We start from the raw sequence: 14,350 nt of genomic DNA, 5'->3' as shown, positions 1-14,350 counted from the left end.
AACGAGGTTCCATATATCATGACGCTCGGTTCAAAGTTTGATAAATTTATTTTTTATTTTGAATATTTATTATTTTATAATGAAATAGTAATTCTGAGTTATGTATTTAGTAGTTTAATCATGAACATAATATAAAAAATAAGTTATTTATGGTGTAAATTGTTTTTAATAAGGAATTGATTGAGTGATTTTATCGATATAAAGGCCTAAGTTGAATGGTTTTATTGATACAAAATAAATTTTAGTGACTTTGCTAGATAAATTTCCAAAGTTGATTGATATTTTGAGATATTAACTCAAAAAAGTTTGTGTGTGTGGTGCGCAAGCGTAGGAAGAAAAATGTGATTGTGTGTAGAGTGTAACATGTCATCATAACGGTGCATATAAAAAATGTGACTGTGTGTATAGTATCGAATCATCATGAGGGTGTATATATATGAAAAATCATGTGATTGTGTAGGATGTGTGAGGTCACTAGGGTGTATATATATGAAAAATCATGTGATTATGTAGGGTGTGTCAGGTCACTATGAGGATGTATAGTGTGAGTGTATAATAAAGGACAAAATAAATCTTTTTATGGATAAAGACAGAATCTTCGTCAAACGAAAGCGTTAGCTCTCATTTTATTTTACTTTTTAACGAGAGTAAGCAAATATAAAAAATATACCTTTAGTAAAATAGTTAATGAATCTTAACTAAGAAAAATAAAATATCATTAAAAATACTAATTTAAAGAAAATTATTTTTGTAAAGTTTTTCATATATCCTAAAGAAATGGCTTTTTTGTGTGATTTTTAATTTACAGATTAAACCTATTAAAATGAAAAAGAGATTAAAAATACTGAAATTAATGCCAACCATGTAATTCTAGAATAGCATAAAGAAAGAGAAACGAACAAAAAATCATATGTTTACAATATTGAAAGCAGTAAGATTTAATAAATACTAGTTATCAGATCAGATTATTCAACTTAAAGGAAAATGATATATAAAAAAAGTACTCTGAATTAGATGACATAAATTTAGATGAGTAAGAACATTTTGAAAAAAAATTTGGTAAAGATGGTAAGGTAGAAAGATAAATATATTTATTACGGTCAATGAGTGATTTTAGATGTTTCAAAAAATAAATCTCTACTTTGACCTAGTTTAAGATAAAAGATCTAGACGGTGACACTATAGTTTAAGATAAAAAAATCTCACATCAACAACAATACATGAGAGATGTTAATAAGCAGACCTTACCAACTAGTGGTATGCGTTTTAAAGTCGTGCATGCCTAGACCTAGAGCGGACAATACCACCGTAGGTTGGACGGTCACAAATGGTATCAGAATATTCAGGTAGATTGGAGAGGCTTCGGAGACAAGTCGATCTAGGTATAACTTTCAGCATTGCTTAACAAACAATAATTTTCAACATTATTCAGATATCTAAATAAAGTATTTGAATTTGTTTATCAAGTTATATATTGCATACTCATATTTAAATGTTTTCATGTATCTATTATAGCTTTCAGTATAATATAAGCTAGGCCAAAGTTACGCTTGAAATCAACAATGATTTAGAATACCGGTCATATCCAGAATGTAAATATTAATGAATTTTACCACACTCGAAATAATTATTAAAATAAATTGAATGAAAAAAATGTATTATTTATAAGATTTAACATGTCAAAAATATCATTAATAATCAAAGTTTAAGACCAAGCTAAAATTACCCCAAAAATGAAAAAATGTAAAAATAAAAATAAAATTACAACTAAAAAGTTGGATTCATCAATTCAGAACATTAAGAATGAATAAAAACATTTAGGAACCAAATATAAATTTCCAAAACACTATATTATATACCAAATATACAACTTTACTCAATCTATAATCTTCACAAAAAAAAAAATCCAACAGTCATAGAAGAAGAAGCCTTCACAAAGCCAAAAGAAAATGACAGTGTTGTGTATGATTATACCCAGTTGCCTTAGCAAGAGCTGTTCATTGGCAAATCCAACAAAGGTACCCTAATTAATAAAAGAGCAAAAAGATACAGTGTAATTTTCAGAATTACTTTGTAATTTGGTATATGTAAGTAGTTTTGATTGTTAATTTACAGAGGAGAAATGTGTGTGAAGGAGACAAACCATTTGCCCAAAGGGAGAATAAATTAGCATGTGAGTTGAAGTTGCTGAAGAGCTTGGCTCTGCCTCTAATGACTGCCTTTATAGCCCTCTCTCCCATTGTTAATCCTCCAGGTAAAACTATTGTTTTTCTGAGTATCATGAGATATAATGCTAAATCTTCTGCAATTGAGAATCTACATTGTTGGGTATAGAAGAATTGCGAATCTACATTTTGTTTCTGATAGATCCTTGGCTCAAAAAGAAAAGTTGGGAGTGGGATTGTAAGAAAATAAGATACTAAAATAGCAAGATAATGATATTTAGCTGTAGTTGTGTCATGTCATATCCTTGTTGTAGTTGTGTCATGTTACGTTTTATCACCTCACCAATTTCTATTTTGACCTACCTCTCCTAATTTGCATGTCTGAATCATCTCACGCTCGCTTCCTTCATACAGAGGACACTCCCTCCTTGTCCAACATAAGTTTGTTCATAATCATATCTCTCTTAGTACGCTCACACTGTTGAAATGTGTGTGACCATCTCAGGTAAAAGTTTAAGCTGCTAGAAGAGTACACTTTTATTATTTAGTTATATTCTCAATACGTCCCCTCGCGTGCAGGCCTGGTTTTTTTTTTCATGGGCCAACTGCCAAGCACGTGGAGGTTCTTTTTTTTATTTGGGTGGCGGTGAGATTCGACCTCAGAACCTCTATCTGCTCTGATACTATGTTGAAATGTGTGACCATCTCATCTAAAAGTCACACGCATCCATTTGAGTATCCTCATTTCTCCTATCTTCATCTTCTGTATGTGGGTATTCTTAATTGGCCAATACTCTGTCTTATACAATAATGTATTAATGTTGGTCTAACTACCACTTTGGACTTATACAATAATGTATGTTGGTCTAACCACCACTTTGAAGAACTTACCTTTAAGCCTTGACGAAACATTTTGATCGCACAGTACCTCAGAGGCAAGCCTCCATCACACCCACCCTGCTCTGATATTGGTATGTGGTCATCATTGCCAATCTTGCCATCTCCTTGGATTATGGGCCCAAGATACTTGTAGCTTCCTCTCTTAGGTATGATTTGTGCCTCGATCTTCACTTTTACCTCCACGTCATGACTGAACTTGTCACTCCAGGTAGTATGTTTTAGTCTTGCTTGACCTAAAATCTTTAAACTTTCGGGCATTTCTCCAAACTTTCAGCTTATCGTTAACTCAACCACGTGTCTCGTCAATTAATATTATGTCATCTGCAAATAACGTGCATCATGGCTCCTCCTCTTAAATATGCCGTGTCAATTCGTCCATTACTAAGGTAAACAGGAACAAGCTAAGGGTTGATCCTGGTGCAACCCCACTACATTCGGTAAGTGTTCGGAGTCACCTTCCATCGTCCTAACCCTGGTCTCGGATCCATCGTACATGTCCTTAATTGCCCTTTTTACGTAGTTTATATATGTATAGTCCTATGCAGTTACGACTATGTCTGAATGTCTAGTAGGTTTAAAGGGAACTGAGTGATAAAGTACCATTACACATGATATACCAATTTGGTAAAGGTGTTTGAAGGCAAATGAACAATCTGGAAAGAAATAATTAAGGATAAACTTGAAGGGATAGCAGATCAGCCAATTGTTGCTAGAGTTGTCAAAAAGAGGTGTAATCTGTATAATTGGTTTATTCACGTTCTAAGGAGGCGGGGGATACTCTGGTCCTTGTCTTCTTCTCTTCATTTAATGAGACATTGTTGATGCCTCATCACATTCAGGTATAGTTGTCATCAGGTAATAGAATAAATTGTGGAACAAATGGAAAATAATGTCAATACTTGCAGAGTTGCAGCAATACTATTACCTTATAAGGTAATTTAGGAAAAGAAAATCCTATATATAACAAGGAAGAAGAAATCATTGGTATGGAATGAACAAGTTGTTCATAAACTGTAAGCTAGTCGGTCATATCTCTCTACCTAGGGAAAATAGGATGAAATACCAGCAGCTCTTAAGATTCTATAAGCACTTCACTGGTGCCTATGCTCTTAAATTTGTAATTTTACCTGCTTTCTTAACCTAGAGATGAAGTTAGCTAATGTGTTGAATCCCTGAAGGACCATAAAGCCTTGACAGTGATGCCAAGCCTTAAAACTACAACTCAGTTTCCATCCAACTTGTATCGACTTAGCTGATTGTGCGACTCGAATCTGTTCGCCCTCTTAACTCATGCCATTTCTGTAGCAAGTCCCTGAATAGTAACCACTGTGTATTCAGTTTGATCATGCAACTTACTCACGTAATCCTTCTTACGTAGGAGAGGTTTAATAAACTTATCATACTCAACAAGAATTTCTGGAAACTGAGCCTACTTGAGTTGCAGAAAATCCTTTAGCATTTACCCTTCCCCACTAAGCAAGGTTTTTCTTGTCATCTGTGCACTTCTAGGTTATGATAAGATATGGATCATCAGGTACAATATTCCGCTGTTTACATGTGGGTAATCTGTGGTGACAGACTACCTAATGAATAGAAGTATACATAAGAACTCTTTCTTAAACCAAATATAAAGCACTCCTAGAAGTATAAAAATGTTTGAGTTGCCAAATTTGTTCCTCTTATTTTATCTATCTATGATGTCATTTAGATGATATAACTGATCTTAAAACCTTCTCCATTGAGGAATGTTGGAAAATCCCTTAACCTGTACTCATCAAGTTTACGGCAGCTGCTATTAGTAATCTCTACATTCTGGAGGTCCCTTTTGAAGGTGACTTGGTTATATTTCCTTATTTAACATTAGTGTACTGGAAACTTAACGCTAGGGCTGATTCCACATCTGATGTAAGTTGCAAGAAGAAATTCCTTGATATTAATTTATTTGCAGTTGATATTCTTAGTTTCTTCATCTCTTTATTATTATACTTTTGTTTGCAGTCTCAGTTGGACAAACAATAGATGTACAAAAGGGAGCTTCTTTGTTTAATCGAGCTTGCATTGGATGTCATTATGAAGGTGGAAATATAATCCAGCCTGTGAGTCTTACCTACCTCGTGATTCCGGTAGTCGTCGAAAATTTCCAACTCACCTTAATTATCTTTCCTTTGATATATGCTAGGGTGCGACACTCTTCTTGAAGGATCTACGAAGGTAAAAAGTTAAAATCCACACAGAAGATTTTTGTTTTGCTTGTAACTTCTTTTAGAATGTCACAAGTTCCTTAGAACTTTCTGTATCTGAATAGAAACCAGAAGTTCAAAGAAAAGGTGCTTAAGTATTTACACTCCAGTAAAAGTATTACCAGACTTGAGACGACTTTTCAGATGTTTAGTTTAATTTCATGTACGGGGAATGGTGAGTAAGTTAAAAAGATATTCACAGCAACTTGAAGTTCAGAATAATAGTCCATATGCTACCTCCTCTGTATTTAACTATCTATACGTTTTCCTGGCTCTAAATGAAAAGGCTCTTTATTGACTTAAGATGTGTTCTCTCCTTCCCTTTCGCTTCTAATACTTAGCAGATCAAATTTTCTGAACATGAGAATTTCGTTTGGCGTATTCAATCTTGTGAGGAAAACATATAGATAGAAGGTAAACTGAATATAATTTTTTTGAACAATAGATTGTGCAGCAAACTACTTTTCCTATAACATACGCGAGCTAAGAGTAAAGCTACAGTACGTTGTCTCATTGAATTGTTAATTTTATTAATCAGCATTTACATAGTTTGACAAGACCAATTCTTTACAGACAAGAGGTTATTTCATCTCAACTTTTGAGAGATTTTTTTTGTCTTGCTGTCTCTCATATTCTATTCATTGTCATCTTTTCGTATGCATAGTTGAGATGCAATTTGTCATATCATTATGCAAAAACAACATGGACAACTTTTAACTAGCTACTCTTCTGTATAGAAATGGAGTTGACACGGAAGAGGAAATCTACCGCGTCACTTACTATGGCAAAGGGAGAATGCCAGTAAGTTTATATTGTTCAGAACCATGGTTGTCTTTATGCTGTTGTGTCGTACACCTTATTGTGCTGTCTGGATTTGCAGGGGTTTGGTCAGAATTGTACACCAAGGGGTCAATGCACTTTTGGTCCTCGATTACAAGACGATGAAATTAAACTCTTAGCTGAGTTTGTGAAGTCTCAAGCTGATCAAGATTGGCCTAAAATCGAAAACAGTGGAGATTGAAAATAACTATTAGTACTTCACAATTGTTCAAAATGTGCATATCATGTTTCTCAGTTGCTTTGTCTTTTCATCTCTCTCGTCCCATGCGATGTTTACTAAAGGCGATTCAGAGAGAAATAGTCAGTCATTTCACTAGAGAGTTACCTGTTGATGACATGAAGGGTAGCTTCACTTGTTCTGTGTAAAGTTGACCTTATTTACTTCCCAACAATAGTTTCTATTAGTTTTAGATTATAACACATGCTGGACCTGCTAGAGCACATGCTCACATGCATCTGTTATTGTAAACTTTTTTTAATATAAAAACTATAGTTTGACTTTATGCTTGCTCCCTAGACAAAAAGTGCAACAGAAACTCTACCTTTTGCACTTAAAATATCCAGATCTTGTGCTAGATTTTGAATTTAAAACTTCTTGATAATTAGATGATCTATTAAAATAAAAAAATTCTTGTACTATTTTTGACCCCAAGGCTGACAAAAGGTTATCTGGTTGTTGGAAAATCATGTTAGAGATGGGTGCTTAGACTTGTTTAAGATTTTCATCTGTTATTTGGTATATTCTTTGAGCCGAAGATCTATCGGAGACATGCTCTCTACCTCTAAGATAGTCGTAAAGTCTGCGGACATTTTACACTCTGCAGACCCTACTTTATGGGATTGCATTGTGTTTGTTGTTGTTATATGTTATTAGGTTTACTATTTGAGCCGAAGGTCTATTTGAAACAACCTTGCTACCTCTAGTAGTAAGGTCTACATACATTTTATCCTCCCAGACTCTGCTTTGTGGAATCACACTGTGTTTGTTGTTCTTGTTGTTATTTGTTATTTGGTATTATCCTTAATTGATGGTTTAATTAAATGGCTTTTAGAATGGTCAAATGTTGGGTGCTGATGTCCTTTGGAATTAGCAGGAGATTAGGTACGAATCTTCTATCTTAATTTTGGATTTGTTTGTACATATAACCACCTTGATATATATAATCATGAACAAAATATTCTCTTCTTTTTTTTCCTATTTTTTCTTTTTTTTTGGGCCTAAGATTCCATGCAAATCATCAACCTCTTTGTGAAAAAATATGATAAAATGGAATAAAAAGATCTATATATGAGATATTAATTAATTGAAGTTTAAGTTTTTAGTCATGGTAGTTAGTCTACTTTATGTCCCAATCTCCACTAAGATTTAAGAGTCAATGTTTTGTTAGGAATATTTTTTTTATAGAAGAATGGTAGAAAATCTGATTTTCACATATTTAATATCGATTACATGTCAAGACATAAAATAGTATCCAATAACTGGCATATATATTCTGTGTGAATTCATGAGCGGGGTTTGGAGAAAATGAAATTTACGTGAATTTTATCCTTTTGCAAGATAGAAAGACTGTTTTCGATAAATCTTCAAGTCAAGTAAAACGTTTTTAAAAATTTAAGTTTGAAAAATATACAAGTAAAACACTATGATAATGGAATTAAGATGTAATAATTGTAATTATTATCCGACAACAATTGACTCTTTTAAATTGTTAGGTACATATAATTTCATCGTTAATTAAGAGGTCTCTTTCCATTAACTATTAAATGCATACATCTATTGGTGATTAAAGAAGTTCTTGTGTAATTGCAAGTAGTAATCATGTCATTAGTCATTCTTGTCGTCCTTAATTATAACTTAATTATGGAAATCCAAAAAAATATGTTTGCCATGACCATAACACATTAAAAGGGAAATATCTTTGTGTTTGAATATTTTTAAGTGCTTAATAATAGAACACGTATTATATATCATAGAAAACATAATTTAGACATTATCACACAAGAGAGACCCTACTAATATTTAATATTTTGCTTAGATGAAAAGCAATTAAAGTTTAAACATTTGCTCTAAGTACAATTAGTTCAACCCTCACGTACCTAACTTTTAATAATTTTCACGATAAATAATACTATTTTTGGTTCAAAATAAGTGTTTTTTTAACGTGACACACACCTCTTAAGAAAATTAATTAGTTACATTAATCAAAAGATCATATTACAATATTACTATTTTGCTTTTATTAAAGGTAGAAATAGTCGGTGTTGGATGTTGAAAACCCCAATTAGAGCTAGAGAAGGATAACTTTTGAAAAAATTTAATTAGTTATCTCTTTAAACTTTGAAAAATATCTGAAATTCACTTATTATGAATTAGAGGTAATACTAAATTTATATTTTGCGCTTTTATCATTTGGAGAGTTAAATCAGCTTTTTTTGTCATTATTTAATTTATCACTTATTTTGAAATAGAAGTAAACTAAAGAATAGAGATAAATGTTAAAAATATAGTTAAATTATTATTTTTTTAATTCATACCTAAACAATAGTGAATTATCACTTATTAGTCTAGAAATTAAAAAAAAAATAGGTGATTTTTTTACCCTTATATGTCTAAAGAATACTCATGTGTCACTTTTAAGTAAACTATTATCCTTTGCCTGTCATTTTTTTAAAATGTTTTAAATAATTAACTAATTATGATTTATACTTTTTACTAAGTTTTCAAATTGATACAAGAGAGTCGATATCCATGAAATTCACATAAAAGAATTAATTAGATTGATACTCATATTACAAATTGTATCACATAAAATAAAATAAAATAAAAATAAAAAAAATTGCGCCTACTCTTTAAAAAAAAAATATCAACTCTTTTTTTCGGATAATTCTCTCCAACATAAAAATATTTTTTTTTGTAAAAATAATCGAATACCAAAGAAAGTTTATCTTCGAAAGGAACCATAGGTTAGTCTATTCTCGATGTATGTCGACATATTTATAAATCAAATAAAGGTCCGGTGGCTTAAACTCGATAGTCATTATTAGAGGTCACAGTACAAATTAGAGATAATGAAAATCTAATTAATGAATTTTGAACCACTCATTTTCCTAGCTAAAAACAAATTATATATAATTAGGGGACATGGTACAATATTAAAAATTTAGTTCCATTATTTTATATTATTATACTAAATTATTTTGAAAGTGGTTTAGTATTTCAGAATTTGATTTTGCTATTTTATAATATGGTAAATCGATGATTATAATTTGTTCAATTTTAATTAATTAATTACGTATACTTATAGATAGATAATTATGACTTCAAATTTCATAAAATGTTTTAATTATATCATAGTAATAACATAGCACCTTACATATACATATAGAAGCTATTCAAGAAAAAAAAATATAAGCATGCAATTCTCATCGTTAATCAATTATACAAAACGACATTTCTATCGAGATAAAATTTCAACGTCTAAATAGTTAATTTTATATTAATACTATTTTACATATTTATTAATATTATAATAATATGTTAAAGAAAAAATTATATATACAATTATACATATATATTCAATATTTAGATATTCATATGAATATCACATTTAGTATCAAATACGACAATACTAATTATATTTTTAAAAAAAATAAAAAAATCGATACGATAATCGATATCTACCATATTATTACCATGTCCACCCCTATGTATAACCATTGGACAAAACAGAAGAAACCTGAAAAGTCCTACTCCTAACAGAAAAAAAAGCCATAAAAACATAGGGAATATAAAAAAAAGGAAAATAAGAAACCCTAATTTATTATATTTTGTTTCTTATGTTAAAGGTAAAAAGATAAATAAATAAATAAATAATAGACAGCTTTATTCACAAAAGCCACCTAACTCTCCAACCTTAATTAATAAAAATGGAATATTATATTTCAAACTTTTTTCAACAACTAAATTACAAGGCAAAACCATGTGACTATCTATCTATTAATCACAACAAATATTAAAGAAAAATTATAAGATTAGTTATTAAAAGATTTTTGTGGTCCTTCACTTCCATTAGGGCCTGTCAATATATTTATATATGTAATAAAATAATTATGTATATTGTTTGTCAATCAAAGAAGACATAAAGGAACCACCAAAGCTAAAGACAAAAGGACACCTTCACTCGATTCTACCAACCTGGCTAATAATACATACATGCATGTTATAATATAGATAACAACGATAATATATTCAGCATAATATCATGAAATAGAATATAAAAAAATATAAAAATACAGTGTAAGTAGATTTCGTAGACTTCGTCTTTATCTTAAGAGTAGAAAGTATCTAATAAATGCATGTTAATATCTAATTTTTTGAATTGAAGTTACGTGACACTAATATTATCGATCACTACTATTCATTATCTGACTCAATTGATTCATATTTTAATCGATAGGGTAAAGTGCACGATTCATGTTAAAAGGTTATAGATTTATTCTTTAGAATTTAAATTCGTGACTTTTTATTTAATTTATGTTATTTTAATCACGCTATCCTAATACTTGATACATATTGTTGATAATAAGTTGGTGCGATCCAAACAGCACTGTCATATAATGTAGATAACGTGAAAATGTTGTACACTTATAATTACTATATACAATATTTTTTGGTACAATATTTAATGATCCATATTCTCATTTGTTTTTCCCTTCCAGAAATTTTTTTCCTTCCTTTTAACGTCCTTAATTAATACTCCATTTGGAGTTGGGACTATATTATTAAAGGGACAATATATACTTTATCATAATATTGGGAACGACAATTCTACATCATTTTTGAGGTAAAAGTAAGATCGGTAAGTCATTCTTAAATTTTACAAGTTAAAAAGATAAATATATTTTTAAACTATTATAAATGGTATATAAATACCTTTCGTCATATTTTTGAGATATTAGTGCTTATGTCATCTAAAAATTAGAGCAGATATATTCTTTATACTAACGGACATGTATACGTGTCATAATCTTATCCAGAGTCCCGATATTTATAAAATATTAGATCGACGGATAATATTGTGTCACATATTCCTATTTAGTCTTCCCTTAGAATAAAGAACATATATATTCTCATTTTTTGACGACAGAGGAACCAATATCCCATAAATATGACCGTGGGTATCTGCATATCATTTATAATAATTTAAAGATATATTTTTTTTTCTCTTTGTGATATTCATATACTATAATAGATTAAAGATATCTGCATAACATTTATGATAATTTGAAGATATATTTCTTTTTCTCTTTATAATATTCGTACACTGAATATATTATTGTCATAATTGATCGGAATGTTAGCTAAGAAGGTGATGATATAAATGCAAAATCTCCTAGAATTGAAAGGGTCCACAAATTAAATAGAAGCATTTTTGAAAATTGTCTTATGTTATAAAAAAAAAAACAAAGAGTGGACAGATTGGTGAAAACAACATGTAATATAAGAAGGACCATCCCCTCCATGTGCCCACAACCACGCATGCGCCGTTTATATTCTCATCTAAACTATAAAGACTTAACGACAAAGTGGACCAAAGGTAGTAGTTATTACCCATTTAATAATACTCGCAACAAATTCATGGTAAAGTTTTTTTTTTTTAAACTGAGTTTTAAGTTTGTGATATAGATATAACGAGAGATCGTTTGATTGAAAATAAGTTAGTATTTTGAAATTAATTGTATCGTGATAAGTTATTTCATTATGTATATGGAATAACTAAATCACACCATATCGAGGATTGTCTTATACCTCCAACCAAATGAAAGATAACATATAGTCCTGTATTTTGTTCGGAGATTATGATACCAGATTATACCTCACATCAAACAACGATTAAAAGTAAGTATTCATTCTGTCTCTAATTACTTGTCCACTTTGAATTGACACATTTATTAAGAAAATAATAATTAACATAGTGAGTTTACTATTACTCTATTAATTATAAAGTTGATGAATTAAAAACTTGAGAATTTCAGTAAGTTCTACATTTTAAAAAAAAATTAATTTAGAGTATAATAGATAAAATAAAGTTACATTTTATTAATTTGTCAAAATGGACAAGTAATTACGAATAACTAAAAGAAAATATGGACAAGTAATTAGGAACAGATGAAATGCCCTACCACATGAAATTCACACTTTTACCTTTATCAGAGTTCCGATTTCGAGCTGAATATGAAAAAGAGCGAAAAAGTTATTTGGGTGAGTATTTTTTGATAAATAATTAATAATTTTAGTGATATTTTTATTCATTAACTATTTATAGCAATACAGAGCAATTACTCCCTAAATGAGGTGTACATTATTTATGCAATGCAAACTTAAACTAACCAGAATTTAATATGAATATCAAATCCTAAATAAATAAATAAATAATTTAAAAAAAGAAAAAACTATACATTGTTATTTATTGGTCTGTTGCACAAAACTGGTACAATATAGTACCCACCCCATAAAAGAAATAAGGTAAGTTGACTGTTTTAGCTAGGCTAAAAATATGTTCAAGATCGATGTTTATAAATTTATATTTTTTATACGAAATCTTTGGGTTTGTATATTAAAAAAAAAAAGAGGGAAATTATTTAACTTATAAATAGCTGTAAATGATTATTTTCATAATACAATTGGAGTAGAATTATTAATATAACGACCAAACTACAATCACGCATAGTAAAATTATTAATCGTACTTGTTACGACAATATTATTATATTATTGTATAATATTATTATTATGGATTATGAATTTAGAGATTTCACGATCGCTAGCTATTAAATGTTTAAGACTTCATCACATGCATTTTGTTGGCTTGTCTTTCATTTGACCCTACTTGTATCTTAAATCATAATTTGGAGAATAATCTTGATCAATTATTTAATTATAAACTTTTTATTTAAAAAAAAAACATGTTTTATATACATATGTAGCAATCAATATTTATATGTGTAATTTGTATTTTAAAAAAAGTGAAACGTGATAAGTATTTTTTTGGAATATTGAAGCCAGGGAGAATTATGTTTTTCATTACAAGTGTCGTTAGCACCTACCAATTGGTGTATGACCAACGAGGGTTGTAGTTGAATTCTTAATCAGAGATTTCGGGTTTGAATCTCTTTGCATATGGAGTCGTCTTTTGTAATGCGTAAGCCACCAATGTGGGATTTTCCGGCATGAATCCGGACAACAACAGTTGTGGGGAGTGGTAAATACCCCTTCACATATCCTTAATCGGAGATCTCGGGTTCGAGTATGGAGTTGTCTTTGTAAGGGGACATTTTACAGTTTACCCACCAATATTGAGACTTCCCGACACGAATCCGGACAAGAAGGGTTGTGGTGTGAAGTGCTAATTAAGTACTCCTTCATATCTTTGATTGGAGATCTCGGGTTTGAGTTTCTCTGCATATAAAGTTGTCTTTCTTATGGAGTATTTTACCCCAATGTGGAACTTCTCAGTTCTCAATGTGAATCTGGATCTAGTCAAACTTCAATATGGATACCGAACACCAAGTGAAAGAAAGAAAAAAGTTGTGTGTGAAAATGAATATTTCATTTTAGATAATTCTAAGCGGAAAAAATGAAAGTCATTTGTTTGGTTCACAGAACAAATCATACATGAAATCATGGTTAATTAATGTAGAATTTGATGGTAAAATTATTATTAACCAAATATTAAAGGGACTAAACCAGAAGACCCATAAACTTAGTGGTCCAAAATTTCAATTCACTCAAATCTACTATGGCAACTATATAATGGGCCAGTTACATTTTAGTTTTAATCAAATATATGGACCACTAAATTTAATTTAAACTAACTTATAATTATAGGAACTAATTAATGGTAAGTTTTATACATGACATAAAAGTTTGTGGTCCCTTTTTCCATTTCTTTAGAATTAAATTACTCAATTAGAAACTAGACAAGGAAGAAGAGGACAGGGAGGCAATAAGTCAATGTCAACAGCTGTAAGAAAATAACCAAAGTCTATCGAGTTCGATCGAGTTAGATGACTTTTTTTTATGTATATATAATAGATTATATTCACGACAGGTATACATTCATTTCCTGCAAAACCCTGCATGGTTCTTGTGTATATGTTATGTTGCATAAACTATAGGGCATCTTCCTCCCAACCCCACCCCCCT

At 30.3% G+C, this 14,350-nt stretch overlaps 1 protein-coding gene across 1 annotated transcript; it reads left to right on the top strand.

Annotated features, from left to right (window-relative positions):
- The first annotated feature begins 1,859 nt into the window (after positions 1-1,859).
- On the top strand, positions 1,860-6,648 carry LOC107009052 (cytochrome c6, chloroplastic). The gene is made up of 6 exons (XM_015208313.1): positions 1,860-2,018; positions 2,116-2,254; positions 5,064-5,161; positions 5,245-5,276; positions 6,043-6,106; positions 6,186-6,648. Exons 1-6 carry the CDS (start codon positions 1,950-1,952, stop codon positions 6,324-6,326), a joined length of 543 nt encoding a protein of 180 aa, XP_015063799.1. The 5' UTR covers positions 1,860-1,949; the 3' UTR covers positions 6,327-6,648.
- The last annotated feature ends 7,702 nt before the right edge of the window (positions 6,649-14,350 follow it).

The sequence above is a fragment of the Solanum pennellii genome, chromosome 2 (assembly GCF_001406875.1).
Source record: "Solanum pennellii chromosome 2, SPENNV200".
Taxonomy (NCBI): Eukaryota; Viridiplantae; Streptophyta; class Magnoliopsida; order Solanales; family Solanaceae; genus Solanum; species Solanum pennellii.
This window is presented reverse-complemented; position numbering and strand designations above follow the sequence as displayed.